The sequence below is a fragment of the Pristiophorus japonicus genome, chromosome 8, assembly GCF_044704955.1.
Source record: "Pristiophorus japonicus isolate sPriJap1 chromosome 8, sPriJap1.hap1, whole genome shotgun sequence".
In the NCBI taxonomy this organism is placed as follows: domain Eukaryota; kingdom Metazoa; phylum Chordata; class Chondrichthyes; family Pristiophoridae; genus Pristiophorus; species Pristiophorus japonicus.
This window is the reverse complement of record NC_091984.1, coordinates 106,339,230-106,362,047: the sequence shown is the minus strand read 5'-3', so window position 1 is coordinate 106,362,047 and position 22,818 is coordinate 106,339,230. Positions and strand designations below refer to the sequence as shown.

The window sequence follows — 22,818 nt, the reverse complement described above, 5'->3', positions numbered from 1 at the left end:
CATCCACCAAAACATGCAGATGGTGCCTCAGATTAACAGAACATTCTACATGTAACACCTCTAGATATACAGTACAGCACTCCAACAGTACAGTCCAACTATGTGCTCAGATACTGGAATGAAGCTTGAACCCACAATCTTCTGACTCCAAGATGAGAGTGCTGCCAACTGAGCCAAACTGACATTCTTGATTGACCACTTAGTCGAGGTTCTACAGGTTGCCTGTCGTGCCCAATCCCTGTGGAACCAAACACCAGCAAGGATTCAATTCATTTAGGATAGTGAAAAAATTCACTAGGGAAAAGAATCCAAAGTTGCAGAGAATTATTCGAACATTTTTTCCCCCATATGTGTTTTAGAATGTTTCTAAATCACTTGTACTTATGTCCTGGAGTGGGGTTTAATCTCAGACATTTACAGCCAGTTGTTACACTTGACCTGCAAATATTTTCAGCAACTTTACAAACAGCTACAATTACTTGGATTTGCTTAGAGCAGTGACCTTAAAGCAACATGTCAAGTTGTGAATTCTGTTAATTTCTGTTATGTCACATCCTCCAGAGCTCTACTGCTGCCCTGTCTCCACTGTCTCTTCAATCCCTGAGCCAATATCTACCACTCCAGTTGAAGTTCCACCCCATGGCTCCCAGTATGGCTGCTTCTGCAAAGAAGCCGTCCACCAATACTCAATAAGCACTGACCATTACACCCAATCTAAAGTTGCTTGCCTTTAACTTACACCCCGGAACTCCCCCCTGCAGGTCTGTCAGCCTGGTCCCAGCAGTCTTGTCTTTTTTTGAGCATGGGAAACTGATTTTTTTCAAAAAACACTTTTCTTTACTCTCAGATAGCACTTTTACCTTTATATGTTGCCTCTCTCCCGCCTGCTTCCCCCTCTGTGGCTTTCCTCCTTCAGCCTTACCAAGTCCCCTTCATCCTCACCTCCCCATTCCCCCAGTATGTCCTCTAAGCCTGTAATTCTGCACTACCACCCATCTCCCTGCACAGGCTACTCCTCTAATCTGCTCGTCCTTCCCCTCTCCCCACCCCTTCATACTTTCCTCCACAGCCTCTTCTGGCCTTCAATATCACAGTCCGCCCTCAACCCTGGTGTAATTATGCCCCTCTGTCCAACTCACTTCACCTGAAAACGACATTTAGTTTTGCCTCCCTATAGGCAACACCACGTGAGATCAACTGGTACTAATGAAACTACACAAAGGTATCTTTAACCATGTTATTGTGAAAATTTGATTTTTACATTTGTTAATGTTTTATTATGTTTCAAATGCCTTTTTTGAACACTGGGTATTTGAGTTTGGAGGAATAGAAAATTGGCAGATGAAAGGATTTTGGAAAAATAATTTGAGCAATTTGATTGGTTCAGTTTCTTTTTATTGGTAGATTTTATTTTATCACTTCTCAGAGTTAGAGTTCTGATGTCTTGCTGTTTTAGGAATATGAAATTGAGCCAATCAACAAAGTATGACTTTAGAGTGTGATGCCAGAATACAACATCTCAACTGTAACAGACATTGTGCATTGACATACCATTTTTAATATATTAAAGATCACCTGTGGTAAAATAAATCCAATGGCTGTGGATAGACACAGTGGACAGCTGCAATCTAAGAATTTACAAAGAAGTTTATCTAGACAGTGCAGTGTTTTTTGATTGTTTCTTAGAATCATAGAATGGTTACAGTACAGAAGGATGCCATTTGGCCCATCGAACCCGTGCAGGCTCTCTGCAAGAACACTTCAGCTAGTCCCATTCCCCTACCCTTTCCCCGTAGCCCTGCAAATTTTTTTTCTTTCAGGTACAAAGTACTTAGCCAAATCCCTTTTGAAAGCCACAATTGAATCTGCCTCCAACACCTTTTCAGGCAGTGCATTCCAGGATCCTAACCATTCGCTACGTAAAAACATTTTCCCTCATGTTGTCTTTGGTTCTTTTGCCAGTCACCTTAAATCTGTGTCCTCTGGTTCTTGACCTTTCCGCCAATAGGAACAGTTTCTCTCTACTCGTGTCTGGACCCCTCATGATTTTGAATACCTCTATCAAATCTCCTCGCAACCTTCTTTGCTCTGAGGAGAATAACCCCAGCGTCTCCTGTATATATCCACATAACTGAAGTCCTTGATCTCTGGAACCATTCTTGGACATCTTTTCTGCACCCTCTCTAAGGCCACATTCTTCCGAAAGTGCATTGCCTAGAATTGGACACACTACTCCAGTCGAGGCCGAACCAGTGTTTTATAAAGGTTCATCATAACTTCCACACTTTTGTACTCTATACCTCTACTTATGAAACCCAAGATCCCGTATGGTTTTTAAAACTGCTTTCTCAATCTGCCCTGCCACCTTCAACGATTTGTGCACATATACCCTCAAGTGTCTCTGTTCATGCACACCTTTTAAAATTGTATCCTTTAGTTTATATTGCCTCCCCTTGTTCTTCCTAACAAAATGTATCACTTCGCATTTTTCTGTGTTAAATTTCATCTGCCATGTGTCTGCTAATTCTACCAGCCTATCTATGTCCTCTTGACATCCTCCTCACTGTTCATTATACTTCCAAGTTTTGAGTCATCTGCAAATTTTGAAATTGCGCCCTTTACATCCAAGTTATTAATATATATGTCAAGAAAAGCAGTGATCCGAGTACCAACCCTTGGGGAACACCACTGTAAATCTTCCTCCAATCTGAAAAACAACCATTCACCACTACTCTTTCCTGTCATTTAGCCAATTTCGTATACATGCCGCAAGTGTCCCAATTTCTTGCAAAATATATAGCATTTTCTTTGTGCAATGCAGCTGCATTAATAACTATATTTGGTCATCATTTTCTATGGCAGGACATCCGACCGCTTTTAGGTTAATTTTTTGTGCAGTCATTTGTTAAAAGTGCGAGCTGATAATGGAGTAGTGCGGGAAATGGTATCTGGGACCTGAGTGGACAGGGAAAGCAACTGAGTATCTCCTTACCAATTTGATTGAAAGATTGCAAAATTAACAGCACCAGTACTGAGAAGGAAGTGTAAATGAGAGTGGATGAATTCAATGTCAAATCAGTTGTAGAAAGAGAAATAAAGGAAGGGAAAGAAATATTTTAAAATGTCACATTTCTGATATCTCTGACAGCATTTAAAACCTGAAGGAATGAGACTCCACACTTGTAATAGTTAATTTCCAGTGTCAGAGATGTTGACTGACAGTAATTAACATTTATCATGTTAATACAGGGGGAACAACTAGACTTTTTCAGCAAATAATAAATATAAAAATTGCTCTCATGTTCTACATATATTTATTAGATGGAGATATAATTTAGTATGTGTTTATATACTTGCATATACGATTCCTTGTAATGGTCCTTATAATATTCAAAATGATCTGCAGATATAATTCTGTGTATTAATGGACCGAGAGTGTTCAGGGGTGTAAATTTGTGGCAATGTTACAGTAACACTTTAAAACAATAAATGTTTCTAAAACGTAGGATTCACCATGGAAGAAATGAGACCGGGTATAGTAAGAATTGGATGTTTGTAGCTTGGCTTTGTACCTCTCCACATTGAAGGTAAAAATAATTCACTGTTTTCTTTTTATTTTCAATAGAGATCAAAGAAATAAAATCTGAGATGGGGGATGATGAACTACATGCAATAAAACAACAAAAAGTGAATGTTAGCTTACATAATGTGAACATGAGCCATAACATCAGTTAGAACATTATCCCATCTTGGTTACATTTTTTTTGATTACATTTATAATTAAATATGTTTGATGCATCTTAAGAAAGCACATTCTCCAGCATCCACTTGGTTGTGTGTTGACCTTAGCAGCTAAAAAATATAAAGAGTATGTACAGTTTTTGTTAAGATTTTATCAGGTCCTTTATGAAAGGTGTGTGCATGTATTCAGCACTCAAAGGATGATGTAAGAAATCAAAGACATTAAAAAAATGAATGATAATCATTTTTAGTAACACAGTATCGGTAGAAATGGCTGAAGGAAATGCAATATTATAACATTTTTAAAAGATTGTAATAATGCAGGTCTTGGGAGATTTTAATTTCAAATCTTTGTAAGAGCAGGAAATAAAGAAACTGGATTATATTAAAATCCTGTTTGTTACCTGGTTACATCATCCGGCAGCTCCTGTAGTTTGTTGCTGCCCATATCTAACCATTCCAGTGCGGGCATGTTCAGAACAGCCGAGGGGATGGTGGTGAAACAGTTCATGGACAGGTCGAGGTGGTAGAGCCTCTGCAGATGGGACAGCTAAAGAAGTGAAGGTCATTTGCAATTAAACATGTTCAATTCTCCACCATAGATATTAAATAATTGTTTTCAAATATTTATTCCCAGGATGTGATCAACACTGGCATATTGCCTATCCATAAGTGTCCTAAGGTCATTAAGAGTCAGCATAAACCACATAGTGTGGAATAAAAGTTACATGGAAGCTAAAATGGGTAGGAGTGGCAGGTTCCCGTCTCTGATACACATCATTGGACCAACTAGATTCAGTAGTTTTCATGGTCATTTTCTGGTGCTGTTGATTTTTTAATTCAATTATCATAAACTTCCAATGGAGTGATTTGAACTCACGATCTGAATTGCTAGTGCAGTACCATATGCAGTACTAGGCGACTATACCCCGCTGTGGGTTACGGGATTTTACTTAAAATATTTACATTTGCACACAAATTTTAAAATATTTTGTAAAATAGTAACTGTCTTTAGCCATCGGCGTTTATATAGATGTGTCTCTCTTTAAATACTTCATAAAGGGGCTTATAACCAAATGACCAAACAGAAATGGTGAGCACAGGAGGAATGTGATTGAACCACAGTCCCAGAGATACATTTGGAGGGCGGAGGAGAAAGCAGAAACAAGCTAGATAATTGTCCTGAGATTAGTGCTGTAAAAGTGTCCTTGCATTGAATAAAATTAATTTAAAGATGCACTTACTCTTCGATGGAATTCTCCAATCGCTCTCTAATGGCCTCATTCACACTGGCACCTCCAAAACAAAATAGTAGCTCATGGTGATTCCTCCAATCGCTGGGACCGGGACCGGGACCCAGTTATTTTTTTAAAATTTAAAATCATTTGTTAATTATTCCAAGGAAGATGTAAAATTGGTGATATTTCCCCTCTTCCTGGCCATGCTAAACTTTCCCTTGTGGAGTCTGAACTGCAGCAGATAGTGTTTTGACCATAGTCTAAGTACCAGGTCTGAATCCAGCAAGTGCTTGAGATAAACCGTCAAGTTTGGAGCTCGACTCCATCTGTCAACCATTCAGTTTATCATTATCATAGGCAGTCCCTCTGTTATATATGTAAACTTGTATTTACCCTGTACAGCTACCAGAGGGTTCATCCCCTGGAGTCCCAAGGGCTCCCATAATCCCTTGGGAGCACAGTTATTTAAGGAGGCCTCGCAGGTTGGAGAGGCACACTGGAGACCTGCAATAAAAGGTCACACTTTACTTTGAGCTCAGTGTTCAGACTGACTCTCCATACATAACAACTGGCGACGAGATACAGATAGCGAACCCAAAGATGCAGAGAACAGTGGGCATCCTGGAGAAATTCTCGGAGGGAGATGATTGAGAAACTTTTGTGGAGCGACTCAACCAATACTTCGTGGCCAACGAGCCAGCTGGGGAAGAGAACGCTGCCAAACGAAGGGCGATCCTCCTCACCGTCTGTGGGGCACCAATGTATGGCCTCATGAAGAATCTGCTCACTCCAGCGAAACCCACAGAGAAATCGTACGATGATTTGTGCATACTGGTCCGAGAGCATTTGAACCCGAAGAAAAGCGTTCTGATGGCGAGGTACCGGTTCTACACCTACAAAAGGTCTGAAGGCCAAGAAGTGGCGAGTTGTGGCACTGAGCTATAAGACGCCTTGCAGAACATTACGAATTTGGAGCACGTGCTCAGAGACTTTTTCGTGCTTGGCATTGGCCACGAAACCGTACTTCCCAAATTTTTGACTGTAGAGACTGCAACCTTGAGTACGGCTATAGCGATAGCCCAGGCGTTCATTGCCACCAGTGACAATACTAAGCAAATCTCTCAGCACACAAGTGCTGCTACAAGTACTGTGAACAAAGTGATGTTTTCGAATCGTAACGTATATGCCTGCAGCTGCACATCCGCAGATATCGGAGTCCACCATCAAGGGTGATGAATGCAAGGCCATTAACACCTTGTTGCCGCTGCGGGGGGGGGGGGGGGATCATCGTTTCCATTCATACCGATTCAAAGGGTACGTTTGCAAGGGCTGTGGAACAATGGGACACCTCCAACGTATGTGCAGGCGAGCTGCAAATCCTGCTAAATCTGCAAACCACCATGTTGCAGAGAAGGACAGACCCACGGAGGATCACGACAAACTAGAGCCTCGGACCGAGGAGGTAGAGGTACTTGGGGTGCACACATTCACCATGAATTGTCCCTGATAATGCTGAATGTTGAAGTCAATGGACTCCCGGTGTCAATGGATCTGGACACGGGCGCGAACCGGTCCATCATGGGCAAAAAGACCTCAAGGCCAATTTTAACGCCAGTTCGCACGAAACTAAGAACTTATATAAAAGAACTGATTCCCGTAATCGGCAGAGTTACTGTAAAGGTTTCCTACGACGGAGCGGTGCACAAGCTACCACTCTGGGTGCTACTGGGTGCTCGGCAGGAGCTGGCTGGGAAAGATATGCTGGAACTGGGGCGACGTCCGAGCGCTTATTGCCCGCTGACGACATTTCGTGTGCCCAGGTCTTAAACAAATTTCCTTCGCTGTTCGAACCAGACATCGTAAAATTCCAGGAGCAAAAGTGCAGATCCACCTAATTCCGGGGGCGCGACCCATCCATCACAAGGCAAGAGCAGTACCATACATGATGAGAGAAAGGGTAGAGATCAAGCTAGACCGGCTGCAAAGAGAGGGCATCATTTCACCGATTGAGTTCAATGAGTGGGCCAGTCCTATTGTCCCAGTCCTCAAGGGAGATGGCATCGTCAGAATCTGTGGCAATTACAAAGTAATTATCAATAATTTCTCCCTGCAGGACCAATATCCACTACCAAAGGCAGACGACCTCTTTGCAACACTGGCAGGAGGAAAGATGTTCACGAAGCTGGAGCTGACTTCAGCCTACATGATGTAAGAACTGGAAGAATCATCGAAGGCCCTCACCTGCATCAACACGCACAAAGGTCTTTTTATTTATGACAGATGCTGGTTTGAAATTCGATCAGTGACGGTGATATTCCAGAGAAACACGGAAAGCTTACTGAAGTCAGTCCTGCACACCGTGGTCTTCCAGGACGACATCTTGGTCACAGGTCGGAACACAGTCGAGTATCTGCAGAACCTGGAGGAGGTTCTTAGTCGACTCAACCGCGTGGGGTCAGGATAACGTGCTCGAAGTGCGTTTTCCTAGCGCCTGAAGTGGAGTTCTTGGGAAAGAAGATTGCGGCAGACGGCATCAGGCCCACCAACGCGAAGACGGAGGCAATCAAGAATGCACCGACGCCACAGAACGTGACGGAGCTGCGGTCATTTCTAGGACTCCTGAACTACTTTGGTAACTTCTTACCGGGTCTCAGCACGCTGTTAGAACCACGGCATGTCTTACTATGAAAAGGGGACAAATGGGTTTGGGGAAAAAGCCAAGAAAATGCCTTTGTTAAAGCGAAAAAATTGTTATGCTCAAAAAAATTGCTTGTGTTGTATGATCCATGTTTGGTACTAGCATGTGATGCGCCGTCATATGGCGTCGGGTGTGTATTGCAACAAGCTAATGATTTCGGGAAACTGGAAACGGTTGCTTATGCATCCAGGAGTCTGTCTAAGGCTGAGAGAGCCTACAGCATGATTGAGAAAGAAGCGCTAGCGTATGTCTATGGGGTAAAGAAAATGCATCAATACCTGTTTGGGCTAAAATTCGAATTGGAAACTGACTGTAAGCCACTAATATGCCTGTTTTCCGAAAGTAAAGGGATAAACACCAACACATCGGCCTGCATCCAGAGATGGGCGCTCACATTGTCCGCATACAACTACGCCATCCGCCACAGGCCAGGCACAGAAAACTGCGCCGATGCTCTCAGTAGGCTGCCATTGCCCACCACGGGGTTGGAAATGGCACAGCCTGCAGATTTAGCCATGGTTATGGAAGCATTTGAGTGTGAGCAATCATAGAAACATAGAAACATAGAAAATAGGTGCAGGAGCAGGCCATTCAGCCCTTCTAGCCTGCACCGCCATTCAACGAGTTCATGGCTGAACATGAAACTTCAGTACCCACTTCCTGCTTTCACGCCATACCCCTTGATCCCCCGAGTAGTAAGGACTTCATCTAACTCCCTTTTGAATATATTTAGTGAATTGGCCTGAACTACTTCCTGTGGTAGAGAATTCCACAGGTTCACCACTCTCTGGGTGAAGAAGTTTCTCCTTATCTCGGTCCTAAATGGCTTACCCCTTATCCTTAGACTGTGACCCCTGGTTCTGGACTTCCCCAACATTGGGAACATTCTTCCTGCATCCAACCTGTCCAAACCCGTCAGAATTTTAAACGTTTCTATGAGGTCCCCTCTCACTCTTCTGAACTCCAGTGAATACAAGCCCAGTTGATTCAGTCTTTCTTGATAGGTCAGTCCCACCATCCCGGGAATCAGTCTGGTGAATCTTCGCTGCACTCCCTCAACAGCAAGTATGTCCTTCCTCAAGTTAGGAGACCAAAACTGTACACAATCACCCGTCACTGCCTGGCAGATCAAAACCTGGATGAGCCAGGAGCCCTTATTATCCCTAGTCAAAAGCTGTGTGCTTCACGGGAACTGGTCCAGTGTCCCAGTGGAAATGCAGGAAGAGATAAAGCCGTTCCAGCGGCGCAAAGATGAAATGTCTATACTGGCAGACTGCCTTCTGTGAGGCAATCGAGTAGTGGTTCCCAAGAAGGGCAGAGACACCTTCATCAATGACCTCCACAGTACCCACCCAGGTATCGTAATGATGAAAGTGATAGCCAGATCCCACGTGTGGTGGCCCGGTATCGATGCGAAATGCGTGTCCTGCATTCACAGATATAATACATGCTCGCAGTTAAGCAATGTACCCAGGGAGGCGCCACTAAGTTTATGGTCTTGGCCCTCCAAACCGTGGTGTAGGGTACACATCGACTATGCAGGCCCGTTGTTGGGTAAAATGTTCTTTGTGGTTGTAGAGGCGTACTCCAAGTGGATTTGAATGTGAGATAATGTCGGCTATTGCCACTCATGGCCTACCCGATATCCTGGTGAATGACAATGGGTCATGTTTTACCAGTGCTGAGTTCAAAGAATTCATGACCTGTAACGGGATCAAACATGTCACATCTGCCCTGTTTAAACCAGCATCCAATGGTCTGGCAGAGAGAGCAGTGCAAACCATCAAGCAAGGCTTGAAGAGGGTAACTGAAGGCTCACTGCAGACTCGCCTATCCCAAGTCCTGCTTAGCTACCGCACGAGACCCCACTCGCTCACTGGGATCCCACCTGCTGAACTGCTCATGAAAAGAGCACTTAAGACAAGGCTCTCGTTAGTTCACCCTGATCTACATGAACAGGTAGCGAGCAGGCGGCTTCAACAAAGTACATACCATGATAGCGCAAATGTGTCACGCGAGATTGAAATCAATGATCCTGTATTGAATTATGGGCAAGGTTCCAAGTGGCTTCCCGGCACTGTGGTGGCCAAAGAGGGGAGCAGGATGTTTCGGGTCAAACTTTCTAATGGACTCATTCACCGGAAACACTTGGACCAAATCAAACTCAGATTTACGGACTATCCTGAGCAACCCACCTTGAACCCTACCTTCTTTGACCCCCCCCCCCCCAACATACACACCAGTGGCAACTGGCACCACGGTTGGCCACGAAGCTGAACCCATTATCCACAGCAGCCCAGCAGGATCCACCACACCAGGCAGCCTAGTAAGGCCAGCTGCACAGCAGCCCAGCGAGGGCCCAACAAATGATTCAACAATACCAGCTTTCACACCGCGACGATCAACCAGGGCAAGAAGGGCCCCAGATTGACTCACATTGTAAATAGTTACACTATTGACTTTGGAGGGGTGGGGGGAGAGGTGGAGTGTTGTTATATATGTAAACTTGTATTTACTCTGTACAGCCACCAGAGGGCTCATCCCCTGGAGTCCCAAGGGATCCCATAATCCCTATGGAGCACAGGTATTTAAGGAGGCCTCACAGGTTGGAGATGCACTCTGGAGACCTGCAATAAAAGACTACGGTCACACTTTACTTTGAGCGCTCAGTGTTCAGTCTGACTCTTTCATTATACATAACACCCTCGAAATCAAGGAAGATTTGCTTCCACTCAAAGTGAGTTCTCAAGTGACTGTACAGTCCAATATAGGAATTACAGTCTCTGTCACAAGTGGGACAGTGGTTGAAGGAAAGGGTGGGTGGGGAGTCTGGTTTGCCGCACGCTTCTTCCGCTGTCTGCGCTTGGTTTCTGCATGCTCTCGGCGACGAGACTCGAGGTGCTCAATACCCTCCCAGATGCTCTTCCTCCACTTAGGGCGGTCTGGCCAGGAATTCCCAGGTGCCAGTGGGGGATGTTGCACTTTATCAAGGAAACTTTGAGAGTGTCCTTGAAACTGTTTATACACATAATTGTGAAGTGGGAACCAGGTGAGAGTGCACCAACCTGTTCCTCAGACAAGGAGAGATATCTATTCCAGTTTGGCAGTCTGAAAGTTGCCGAGCCTTCCAAAACGATGCTGACTTTTACATTGCGGGAAATTATTCTCCACATATTTAAAGCAAAACACTGCAGATGCTAGAAATCTGAAATAAAAATAGAAAATGCTGGATGCACTCAGCAGGTCAGGCAGCATCTGTGGAGAGGAAAGTAGGGATAACGTTTCTGGTCGATCCAACCCTACCATCTTTTCTTCACAGATGCTGCCTGGCCGACTGACTGTTTCCAGCATTTTCCGTTTGTATTCGATATATTTTAGGCCAATTTTATCCAAATATGCCAGTCCAGACTAGTATATACAATACTTAATTTATCATTTATACGGGCTGGTCAGGCGATAGCTATGTGTATGCATGCTCACTTGTATATGCGGTATTCTCTTCCCAGAGGTTACATTTCAAATATGTTGAGAGCCCATTTGGGAATTGCGCACACTTGGAACATTTAAATCAACATTCTAAAGTGCCCAGGACATTCAACGAACACCGGTTCAACATTGCACTGGATATATGCTGCATGCACTGTCAAAGCCTCGAGATGTGAGACTGCCTCCTCCAAGGATGTCACTTTACAGTGATGCTAAAGTTACAGTGTAACAGCACTCAATTATATTTTTCATCATAGGTCTTAGACCTTGAACACATATCCCAGTTGTCCACGATCTAAAGCTGACACTACGCTTTCCAGCAACGAAAGGTACAAAGACCTTTATACTGCCTCATATGAATGTGTGTTTAAACAACGTGGAGAATTCTCGAATTATTTTTTCCCAGTGACAAGAAGCTGGATAAAATAATATACACATGCCTGTTCAGGTAAATCACAGAGATCCCTGTTTACAGCTAGATCAAGTTTCTCCAGATTTTCGCAGCCACCGAGCTCCGCAGGCACTTCCCGCAGTCTGTTGTAACTGACGTAGAGCTCCCGCAGTTTGGTCAGTTGTCCTGCAGGGGGGCGAAAGGTGAAGGTCTGAGGCTCACTGTCCGCTGCAAGCATTAATCTTTATTATTTTATCGTTAAGCAACAGAACATTGCTCAAGTTATTTGTTCAGATTCCACAACTGAGCATTTATTTTCTTGCAAAAGCAAAATACTGCGGATGCTGGAATCTGAAATAAAAACAGTGAATGCTGGAAATCTCAGCAGGTCAGGCAGCATCTGTGGAGAAAAAAAAGTGTTAACATTTTGGGTCAACGACCCTTCGTCAGAACTGCCGAATGTTCGAAAAGAGTACATTCTTAAGCACTGAAAGGGGAAGGGGAAGAAAGAACAAAAGGGGACTTCTGTGATAGGGTGGAAGATTAGAGAGACAAATGGGATGATGGGCCGAATTAAAATGGTAATGTTGGAAGTTAGAAAAAGGTTCATCTGGATAGGGTGTGAATGGCATTGTAATGGCCAGCTGCCATTGTAGACGAAGAGAAATAAAAAGGATGTGTCTATTTGTACTAACTGAAATGCAGCCGTTTCTCTGATTGACTCTCCAGACCTATTGCTGATTGGTCGCCTTGGAGGGTAAGCCAAAGTCTGAAGTTCCTCTGGAATGTGTAACTGGAAGTGCCCAGCCCAAGTTCTGAGTGAATTTCCAATTTGTAATTCGATCCATTTTGACTTCAGAAGCCACAGAGGATAGATCTCCCTAAAAGTCACTAAGTTCCAGCCTAAATCCATTACCCCAGTGTAAATGCATCCCTCCCCCAGCTGAAGACCTTACCCCAGCACGTGTGCTGCCTCCCACAGCCCAAGTCCATAACCCCAGCGTAAGTGCATCTCTCCACCAGCTGAAGACCTCAACCCCAGCAATCCCTCCGCCAGATGAAGACCCTTACCTTACACCACCTCGCCCCCATAGATGGGGCATTGTGTGCGGATTGTTAACATGTATACTGAAGTGAATAGTGACAGTGTCGTGACTTCTGGATTTCATTCACCCCAACAATGTCCCTTGTAATACACACACCGAGCTTTCGCGCACCAGGGGATAAGAAGAACGTGATCCATCTTCTCTGAGTTCCCTCTCTCTCCTCCGATCCCCCGCACCCCCCCCCCAGACTTCCTCTCTTCCCCCGCCCAAGCGCTCTCTCTCTCTCCCCCCCCCACACAACCTCTCTCTCTCTTTGCCACCCCACCCCAAGCTCAGAGTTCGACGTGGAGGCTCGGGACTTGGCTCAGTGCCCGGCTCAGTGCCCGCAGCCCACTCTGTGTTCGGCTGCTCAGTGGAGGCAACATGGTATTGGACGCATGCGCAGAAAAGGGTTAGTAGGAATTGCGCTGGGGGGAGGGGGGCGTGGAGTCGGTGATATTTGTCCTAACTCTCGCTTCTGCCCATGTGTCGGGAGACGCAATCGCAGAAGGGAGACTTAGTACAAATAGTTACTCCGAAAAAAAAGAGCAGAAAAAAAAACATAAGATGGGGGAAAGGGAAAGGGAGCCAAAGATGGCCAGAGGTTATGCTCTGAAATTGTTGAACTCTGAGTCCAGAAAGCTGTAAAGTGCCTAAACGAAAGATGAGTTGCTGTTCCTCGAGCTTAATTAGATCAGTGGAGGAGTGCGAGGATGGAAATATCAGAGTGGGAGTGGAGAATTAAAGTGACAGGCGACTGGAAGCTCAGGATCACACTTATGGACTGAACAGAGGTGTTCAGCAAAGCGGTCATCCAATCTACGCTTGGTCTCCCCAAAGTCGAGACCACCACATTGTGAGCAGCGAATACAGTATACTAAATTGAAAGAAGTACAAGTAAATTGCTGTTTCACCTGGAAGGAGTATTTGAGGCCCTGGATAGTGGGAAGGGAGGAGGTAAAAGGGCAAGTGTCGCATCTCCTGCGCTTGCACGGAAAGGGATGTGGTGCTGGGGGTGTCTGCGGAATGGACCAGGGTATCGCAGAGGAAGCGGTCCCTTCAGAATGCTGAGAGGGGAGGGAAGGGGAAGATGTGATTGATGGTGGGATTACGCTGGAGGTGGCGGAAATGGCGGAGGATGGTGGGGTGAAAGGTGAGGACAAGGGGAATCCTGTCGTGGTTCTGAGAGGGAGGGGAAGGGGTGAGGGTAGAGGTGCGGGAAATAGAACGGATATGGTCGAGGGCCATGTTAACCACGGTGGAGGGGAATCCTCGGTTGAGGAAAAGGGAAGACATATCAGAAGTACTAGTGTGAAAGGTGGCATTGTCAGAGCAGATGTGATGGAGACGGAGAAACTGGGAGAATGGAATGGAGTCCTTACAGGATGGGGGTGGGAGGAAGTGTAGTCCAGGTAGCTATGGGAGTCAGTGGGCTTATAGTGGATACTGGTCGAAAGTCTATCCCCAGAAATGGAGACAGAGAAGTCGAGGAAGGGAAGGGAAGAGTTGGAGATGGACCATGTAAAAGTGAGGGAAGGGTAGAAACTGGATGCAAAGTGAATGAAATTTTCAAGTTCAGGATGAGAGCAGGAAACGGCACCGATACAGTCATCAATGTGCCGGAAAAGGCAGGCATAGCTGGGACCCATGCAGGTTCTCATAGCAACACCTTTAATTTGGAGGAAGTGAGTGGAATTAAAGGAGAAGTTGTTCAATGTGAGAACAAGTTCAGCCAGGCAGAGGAGCGTGGTAGTGGATGGGGACTGGTTGGGCCTCTGCTCGAGGAAGAAGCGGAGCGCCCTCGGGCCATCCTGGTGGGGGATGGAAGTGTAGAGGGATTGGACATCTGTGGTGAAAAGGAGACGGGGCCGGGAAATTGGAAACTGTTAAAGTGAGGGAGGGCATCGGAGGAGTCACGGATGCAGGTGGGAAGACAGTGGACAAGGGGAGAAAAAAAAAGAGTCAAGATAGGAAGAAATAAATTATGTGGAGCAAGAACAGGTTGAAACAATGGGTCTACCGGGGTAATCCTGTTTGTGGATCTTTGGTAGGAGGTAGAAACGGGCTATGCGAGGTTGGGGAACTGTGAGGTTGGTGGCTGTGGAGGAAAGATCTCCAGAGGAGAGGAGGTCAGTGACGGTCTGGGAAATGATGGCTTGATGTTCAGTGCTGGGGTCATGATCCAGGGGGAGGTAGGAGGAGGTGTCAGAGAGTTGCCGATCAGCCTCTGCAAGATAGAGGTCGGTTTGTCAAATAACAACAGCGCCACCCTTATCAGCAGGTTTAATGACAAGATTGGGGTTGGATCTGAGCGAGCGGAGTGATGCAAGTTCAGAGGGAGGTAGGCTGGAGTGAGTGAGGGGAGCAGAGAAATTGAGACGGCCAATGTCCCATCGGCAGTTGGCAATGAAAAGATCTAGAAAGGGTAAGAGGCCAGAGGGAGGGATTTAGGTAAACCGAGAATTCTGAGAGCATGAGAAAGGGTCAGCTGTGCAGGGGGAAGACTCCTGGCCGAAGAAATGTGCACAGAGGCAAAGGTGGTGTGACACATAAATTGCTGCAAGGTCCCATCCATAAAATCTCACACGATTCTATAATGTAAAAAAATATATATTCTTCAAAAAATTGTGGTTTGCAAGTAAATAAAAAGGACTTACATTTATATAGCGCCTCTTTATATTGCTCTTGCAGAGAGCTGGCATGGACTCGATGGGCCAAATGGTCTCCTTCTGTGCTGTACGATAATGGGACTAAAGGCAGATAAATCCCCTGGACCTGATGGCTTGCATCTAGAGTCTTAAGAGAAGTAGCGGCAGGGATTGTGGATGCATTAGTTGTAATTTACCAAAATTCCCTGGATTCTGAGGAGGTCCCAGCAGATTGGAAAACTGCAAATGTAACGCCCCTATTTAAAAAAGGAGGCAGACAAAAAGCAGGAAACTATAGACCAGTTAGCCTAACATCTGTGGTTGGGAAAATGTTGAAGTCCATTATTAAAGAAACAGTAGCAGGACATTTGGAAAACCAAAATTCGGTCAGGCAGAGTCAGCATGGATTTATGAAGGGGAAGTCATGTTTGACAAATTTGCTGGAGTTCTTTGAGGATGTAACGAACAGGGTGGATAAAGGGGAACCAGTGGATGTGGTGTATTTGGACTTCCAGAAGGCATTTGACAAGGTGCCACATAAAAGGTTACTGAACAAGATAAAAGTTCACGGGTTTGGGGGTAATATATCAGCATGGATAGAGGATTGGCTAACTAACAGAGAAGAGAGAGTCAGGATAAATGGTTCATTCTCTGGTTGGCAACCAGTAACCAGTGGGTGCTGCAGGGATCAGTGCTGGGACCCCAACTATTTACAATCTATATTAACAACTTGGAGGAAAAAACTAAGTGTAACGTAGCCAAGTTTGCTGACGATACAAAGATGGGAGGAAAAGCAATGTGAGGGGACACAAAAAATCTGCAAAAGGACACAGACAGGCTAAGTGAGTGGGCAAAAATTTGTCAGATGGAGTATAATGTTGGAAAGTATGAGATCATGCACTTTGGCAGAAAAAAATCAAAGAGCAAGTTATTATTTGAATGGAGAAAGATTGCAAAGTGCCGCAGTACAGCGGGACCTGGGGGTACTTGTGCATGAAACACAAAAGGATAGTATGCAGGTACAGCAAGTGATCAGGAAGCCCAATGGAATCTTGGCCTTTATTGCAAAGGGGATGGAGTATTAAAGCAGGGAAGTCTTACTACAGCTATATAAGGTATTGGTGAGGCCACCTGGAATACTGCATGCAGTTTTGGTTTCCATATTTACGAAGGGATATACTTGCTTTGGAGGCAGTTCAGAGAAGGTTCACTAGGTTGATTCCGGGGATGAGGGGTTGACGTATGAGGAAAGGTTGAGTAGGTTGGGCCTCTACTCATTGGAATTCAGAAGAATGAGAGGTGATCTTATCGAAACGTATAACATTATAAGGGAGCTTGACAGGGTGGATGCAGAGAGGATGTTTCCACTGATGGGGAGACTAGAACTAGGGGACACAATCTTAGAATAAGGAGCCGCCCATTTAAAACAGAGATGAGGAGAAATTTCTTCTCTCAGAGGGTTGTAAATCTGTGGAATTCGCTGCCTCAGAGAGCTGTGGAAGCTGGAACATTAAATAAATTTAAGACAGAAATAGACAGTTTCTTAAACGATAAGAGTTTATGGGGAGCAGGCGGGGAAGTGGAGCTGAGTCCATGATCAGATCAGCCATGATCTTATTGAATGGCGGAGCAAGCTTGAGGGGCCGTATGGCCTACTCCTGTTCCTATTTCTTATGTTCTTACGTAACCATTCTGTGATTCTATATCATCACCTCTGGACATCCCAAAGCGATTTACAGCCAATGAAGTAATTTTGAAGTGTAGTCACTGTTATAATTTTGGAAAATGTTAGCACCACTCCCATTGTATTCAGAAATGGACTCTTTGGATATAAGGCACAGAAACATGCCATTCGGTCCAACCAGTCCATGTTGGTGTTTATGCTCAACTCGAGCCTCCTCCTGTCTTTCCTCACCTAAATCTATCAGTATAACCCTCTATTCCCTTCTCCCTCATATGCTTGTCTAGCCTCCCCTTAAATGCATCTATACTATTCGCTTCAACCACTCCCTGTGGTAGCGAGTTCCACATTCTCACCACTCTTTGGGTAAAGAATTTACTTCTGAATTCCCTATTGGATTTCTTGGTGACTATCTTATATTGATGGCCTCTAGTTATACCCTTCCCCACATTCTCTCTGTATCCACTCTATCAAAACCTTTCATAATTTTAAAGACCTTTATTGCATCACCCCTCAGCCTTTTTTCCAAGAGAAAAAAGACCCAGCCTGTGCATCCTTTCCTTCGCATTTCTGGTATCATCCTTGTAAATCTTCTCTGCACTCTTTCCAGTGCCTCTATATTTTGATTTGGCCCAGCAATGTAATTATGTTCAGATTTGTCCAATATGGTTCAATCAATTTATTGGCAAAATGATTCAAATAGCTGTAACTGTTCCCTGCTCTGTCTCGCTGAGGTAGTTAGGACCCATTAAGTCACGTTACTCATATTTACTACTTTTAATGATGAGTAGAAGTGGTCTCCTTAAACAGCTCAGTGTAGCATTAAATGTCAATACCTTTGTTTTCCAGAAATCCTATGTACACTGTACGATAGTGTCAAAAGCATTAACATATTGTCATGAAAGTACTGTACAACAGTGCCATAGAACTATAGCAAATAAGAACCTGCACTCTAGGGAAAATATTATGTTGCAGTCTGTACTGAACGAACTAATCTTAGTTGGGTTGGGCTGTCATCGCCATGGCTAACAATGGAAGAGGGGAGAATTAAAAATCAGTGTTAGGGAGTGTATGTGGAAGTTGAATAAGTAGCAGCACCAGACCTGGCTAGAATACCTCCACAGTTTAATAACCTGCCAACACTCACTGAGTACTTCACACTATCACTTGGATGAGGTAGCGAGGAGCAGCTAGCACTTGTGCTGCACCCCGTCCAGAGTACAGTGCCTTTCGGACTGGGGAGGGAGAAAATTGGGAGGGAGAATATTTTAATGTAAAATGGATTCAGTATGTTGAGCATATCTCAAAAACTGTAAATTGATGTGTAGTCTCATAAAGGAAGAACTAACTACTGTATCAATGAATAAAGCCAGCTCTGGCACCTGTACAATGGATAACAGCTGTCGGTCATCAAGGCCAAACTCTCAGCATTAGCCTGAATTCCTCTGTCTGCCTGTGACTGCAATCTGTAGATAAACGTGGCCCGCTCTGGGGTCTGCCGAGAGTGTGAGAAAGCCTGAAAGGAGACAAGGTCACCTGATCCATCAAATGGGTCTTTTTACAGTCTGCTAAATCTCTAACCTGGGCAAAATGGTAAATTAAAGTGGCATCAGCTTCGTACAAAGGGGTTTGACGAACAAATAGTTCTGTTTATGTACTGGTTAATTCAGAGACCATGGTCCAGAACTTAAAGAAGGGTAACTTTGAAGGTATGAAGCGTGAATTGGCTAGGATAGATTGGCGAATGATACTTAAGGGGTTGACAGTGAATGGGCAATGGCAGACATTTAGAGACCGCATGGATGAACTACAACAATTGTACATCCCTGTCTGGCGTAAAAATAAAAAAGGGAAGGTGGCTCAACTGTGGCTATCAAGGGAAATCAAGGATAGTATTAAACCAAGGAAGTGGCATACAAATTGGCCAGAAATAGCAGTGAACCCAGGGACTGTGAGAAATTTAGAACTCAGCAGAGGAGGACAAAGGGTTTGATTAGGGCAGGGAAAATAGAGTACGAGAGGAAGCTTGCAGGGAACATTAAGATGGACTGCAAAAGCTTCGATAGATATGTAAAGAGGAAAAGGTCCCCTGCAGTCAGAATCAGGGGAAGTGATAACGGGGAACAAAGAAACGGCAGACCAATTGAACAAGTACTTTGGTTCGGTATTCACTAAGGAGGACACAAACAACCTTCCGGATATAAAAGGGGTCAGAGGGTCTAGTAAGAAGGAGGAACTGAGGGAAATCCTTATTAGTCGGGAAATTGTGTTGGGATTGAAGGCCGATAAATGCCCAGGGCCTGATGGACTGCATCCCAGAGTACGTAAGGAGGTGGCCTTGGAAATAGCGGATGCACTGACAGTCATTTTCCAACATTCCATAGACTCTGGATCAGTTTCTATGGAGTGGAGGGTAGCCAATGTAACCCCACTTTTTAAAAAAGGAGGGAGAGAGAAAACAGGGAATTATAGACCGGTCAGCCTGACATCAGTAGTGGGTAAAATGATGGAATCAATTATTAAGGATGTCATAGCAGCGCATTTGGAAAGAGGTGACATGATAGGTCCAAGTCAGCATGGATTTGTGAAAGGAAAATCATGCTTGACACAGCTTCTGGAATTTTTTGAGGATGTTTCCAGTAGAGTGAACAAGGGAGAACCAGTTGATGTGGTGTATTTGGACATCAGAAGGCTTTCGACAAGGTCCCACACAAGAGATTAATGTGCAAAGTTAAAGCATATGGGATTGGGGGTAGTGTGCTGACGTGGATTGAGAACTGGTTGGCAGACAGGAAGCAAAGAGTAGGAGTAAATGGGTACTTTTCAGAATGGCAAGCAGTGACTAGTGGGGTACCGCAAGGTTCTGTGCTGGGGCCCCAGCTGTTTACATTGTACATTAATGATTTAGATGAGGGGATTAAATGTAGTATCTCCAAATTTGAGGATGACACTAAGTTGAGCTGCGAGGAGGATGCTATGAGGCTGCAGAGTGACTTGGATAGGTTAGGTGAGTGGGCAAATGCATGGCAGATGAAGTATAATGTGGATAAATGTGAGGTTATCCACTTTGGTGGTAAAAACAGAGAGACAGACTATTATCTGAATGGTGACAGATTAGGAAAAGGGGAGGTGCAACGAGACCTGGGTGTCATGGTATATCAGTCATTGAAGGTTGGTATGCAGGTACAGCAGGCGGTTAAGAAAGCAAATGCATGTTGGCCTTCATAGCGCAGGGATGAGTACAGGGGCAGGGAGGTGTTACTACAGTTGCACAGGGCATTGGTGAGGCCACACCTGGAGTATTGTGTACAGTTTTGATCTACTAACTTGAGGAAGGACATTCTTGCTATTGAGGGAGTGCAGCGAAGGTTCACCAGACTGATTTCCAGGATGGTGGGACTGACATATCAAGAAAAACTGGATCAACTGGGCTTGTATTCACTGGAGTTCAGAAGAATGAGAGGGGATCTCATAGAAACATTTAAAATTCTGACGGGTTTAGACAGGTTAGATGCAGGAAGAATGTTCCCAATGTTGGGGAAGTCCAGAACCAGGGGCCACAGTCTAAGGATAAGGGGTAAGCCATTTAGGACCGAGATGAGGAGAAACTTCTTCACCCAGAGAGTGGTGAACCTGTGGAATTCTCTACCACAGAAAGTTGTTGAGGCCAATTCACTAAATATATTCAAAAAGGAGTTAGATGTAGTCCTTACTACTAGGGGGATCAAGGGGTATGGCGAGAAAGCAGGAATGGGATACTGAAGTTGCATGTTCAGCCATGAACTAATTGAATGGTGGTGCAGGCTAGAAGGGCCGAATGGCCTACTCCTGCACCTATTTTCTATGTTTCTATGTATGTCAAATTTCTAATTTTAAAAGTAAGATGAAACATGCAAGATACGCGTGCTAGTGTCCTTGATGACCGACAGCTATTATCTATTATACAGGTGCCAGAGCTGGCTTTATTCAATGATACAATAGTTATTCCTTCCTTTACGAGACTACATATCAATACGTAAATCCTTAAATGTAGCAGGGCAAGTTGATAAGGTGGTTAAAAATGCATATGGGTTACTTGGATTTATAAATAGAGGCATGGAATATAAAAGCAAACAGATGGTGCCAGAACTTTATAATCATTGGTTAGACCTCAGCTGGAGTATTGTGGACAATTTAGGGCACCACACTTGAGGAAAGATGTAAAGGCATTAAAAAGGGTACACAGGTGATTTACCAGGATGTTAGCAGGGATGAGGGACTTCAGTTATGAGGAGAGGTTGAAAAAGTTAGGACTGAAGAGGTTTTCAAGATAAGAGGTTTTGATAGAGTAGATAGTGAAAAACTATTCCATCTGGTGAGCTTGTCAATAACCAGATGTCATAGATTTAAAATCATTGGCAAACGATCCAGTGCGGAGATGAGAGAAATGTTTTCACTCAGAGAGTTGTTGGGATCTGGAACGCTCGACCTGAAAAGTTGGTGGAAGTAGATTCCATAATTATTTTTAAAAGTGAGTTGGACAGGTACTTGAGGATGAGGAACTTACAGGGTTAATGACAAAGGGCAAGGGTGAGGGACTAAGCATAACTGCTTTGTCAAGGAGCCAGCAGAGGCACGATGGGCCGAATGGCCTCATTCTGAGCTGTAAGTGTCCAAGATGAAAAATGTAAAATAATCAAGATGCATCTCCTGAATATAAATACACCAAACAGTATAGGGGAACAGCCCCATCTCGCCATAACTGGCCAAAGTTCACTTAAAATGAATGCAAACCTATTTCCTTTGGAATCTCTTTGACCGAATTTCGTGACAAATCCAGCACAAGAAGATTATCGAATTTTCCAACAAATCGAGGAATAGTTTCCAAGCCAGTTCTGTGGATCTGCCACTCTTGTAAATATATAATTTCTTGTAATGCATCTGGTAGTGACTGAAAAATAAGTAAAATGTTAACATCCAGCATTGTAAAGTTTACAAATTAAAAGAGCTCTGCTGGCGTAGCTGTAACAAGCTAGACTAGATGTCACAAGATGACATCTGTACTATCTCACACAATGTAGCCGTTCAGTCAACTGGAAAAAGAGAAAAGCAAAAATTAGGAGATGAAAACTAGGCTACTTTCATACATCTTCTAGAATAACACGAGCAGAGGCTTTGGAACTAATTGCTGGTTTCTATCCCTGATTCAAAATGTGGTACAGAATGATCTAACAAATGAACGAGATTTTTTTCATCTCTTCCAGTTTTCTCCCTCTACTTCTCCAACTCATTGTTCCTATGCGCTGGAAGTTTAAAGAAACCCAGGAGGTCCCCTAAAGGCCCAGTGTGGTAAATTTACCATTGGATCGGTACTGAGTTAAACAGACAAGAAGGTCCTGATTTTCACAAGGTAATTACGGATGAGGAATGCAATTCAGCCAACCAGAACAAGCCTATACTCTTCCCACTGATGCATCTCTTTTTAAAAATGATTTCAGAGTTTTCGCCTCCACCTTTCTGCCTGAAAGTTCATTCCAAATGCTGATCATGCTCTGCATGAAGAACAACCTCCTGATATAAAGTTACAAAAGAAAGACTTGCATTTATATAGCGCCTTCCACAACCTCAGAACAACTCAAAGCGCTTACAGCCAATTAAGTACTTTTGAAGTGTAGTCACATCAGCCCTAAATTACCTCTAACTAGTTTGAACATGTATCCCCTTGTCCTAAACGGTTTAATTTAAAATATTCTAAATTAACTTTTACCCTACCCTTTACTCTTGCATACGTCTTCATGATCATCTCTCAGGCATATCCTGAGCAGGCTGAAGTCTCAACATAACTCAGACACCTAACACTCGGGATCTAGT

The 22,818-nt window shown here is 44.2% G+C and overlaps 2 protein-coding genes across 14 annotated transcripts in view; one reads left to right on the top strand and one right to left on the bottom strand.

The window, feature by feature from the left end:
• The window catches only part of trmt13 (tRNA methyltransferase 13 homolog), a 40,177-nt gene extending 36,066 nt beyond the window's left edge, over positions 1 to 4,111 (top strand). For all 9 annotated transcript variants that reach the window (XR_011594086.1, XM_070887260.1, XM_070887264.1 and 6 more), the window contains one exon: positions 3,626 to 4,111. The gene's annotated coding sequence lies outside the window, so the exon portion shown is untranslated. The remainder of the gene's footprint in view (positions 1 to 3,625) is intronic.
• The window catches only part of lrrc39 (leucine rich repeat containing 39), a 39,796-nt gene that overhangs the window by 3,955 nt on the left and 13,023 nt on the right, over positions 1 to 22,818 (bottom strand). For all 5 annotated transcript variants that reach the window (XR_011594087.1, XM_070887265.1, XM_070887266.1 and 2 more), the window contains exons 3-5: positions 21,742 to 21,898; positions 11,604 to 11,740; positions 4,146 to 4,291 (exon numbers count right to left, since the gene is read on the bottom strand). Coding sequence is in view for 4 of the 5 variants with exons in the window: in XM_070887265.1 (XP_070743366.1) it covers positions 4,146 to 4,291; positions 11,604 to 11,740; positions 21,742 to 21,898 (440 nt within the window). In the remaining variant the exon portion in view is untranslated. The remainder of the gene's footprint in view (positions 1 to 4,145; positions 4,292 to 11,603; positions 11,741 to 21,741; positions 21,899 to 22,818) is intronic.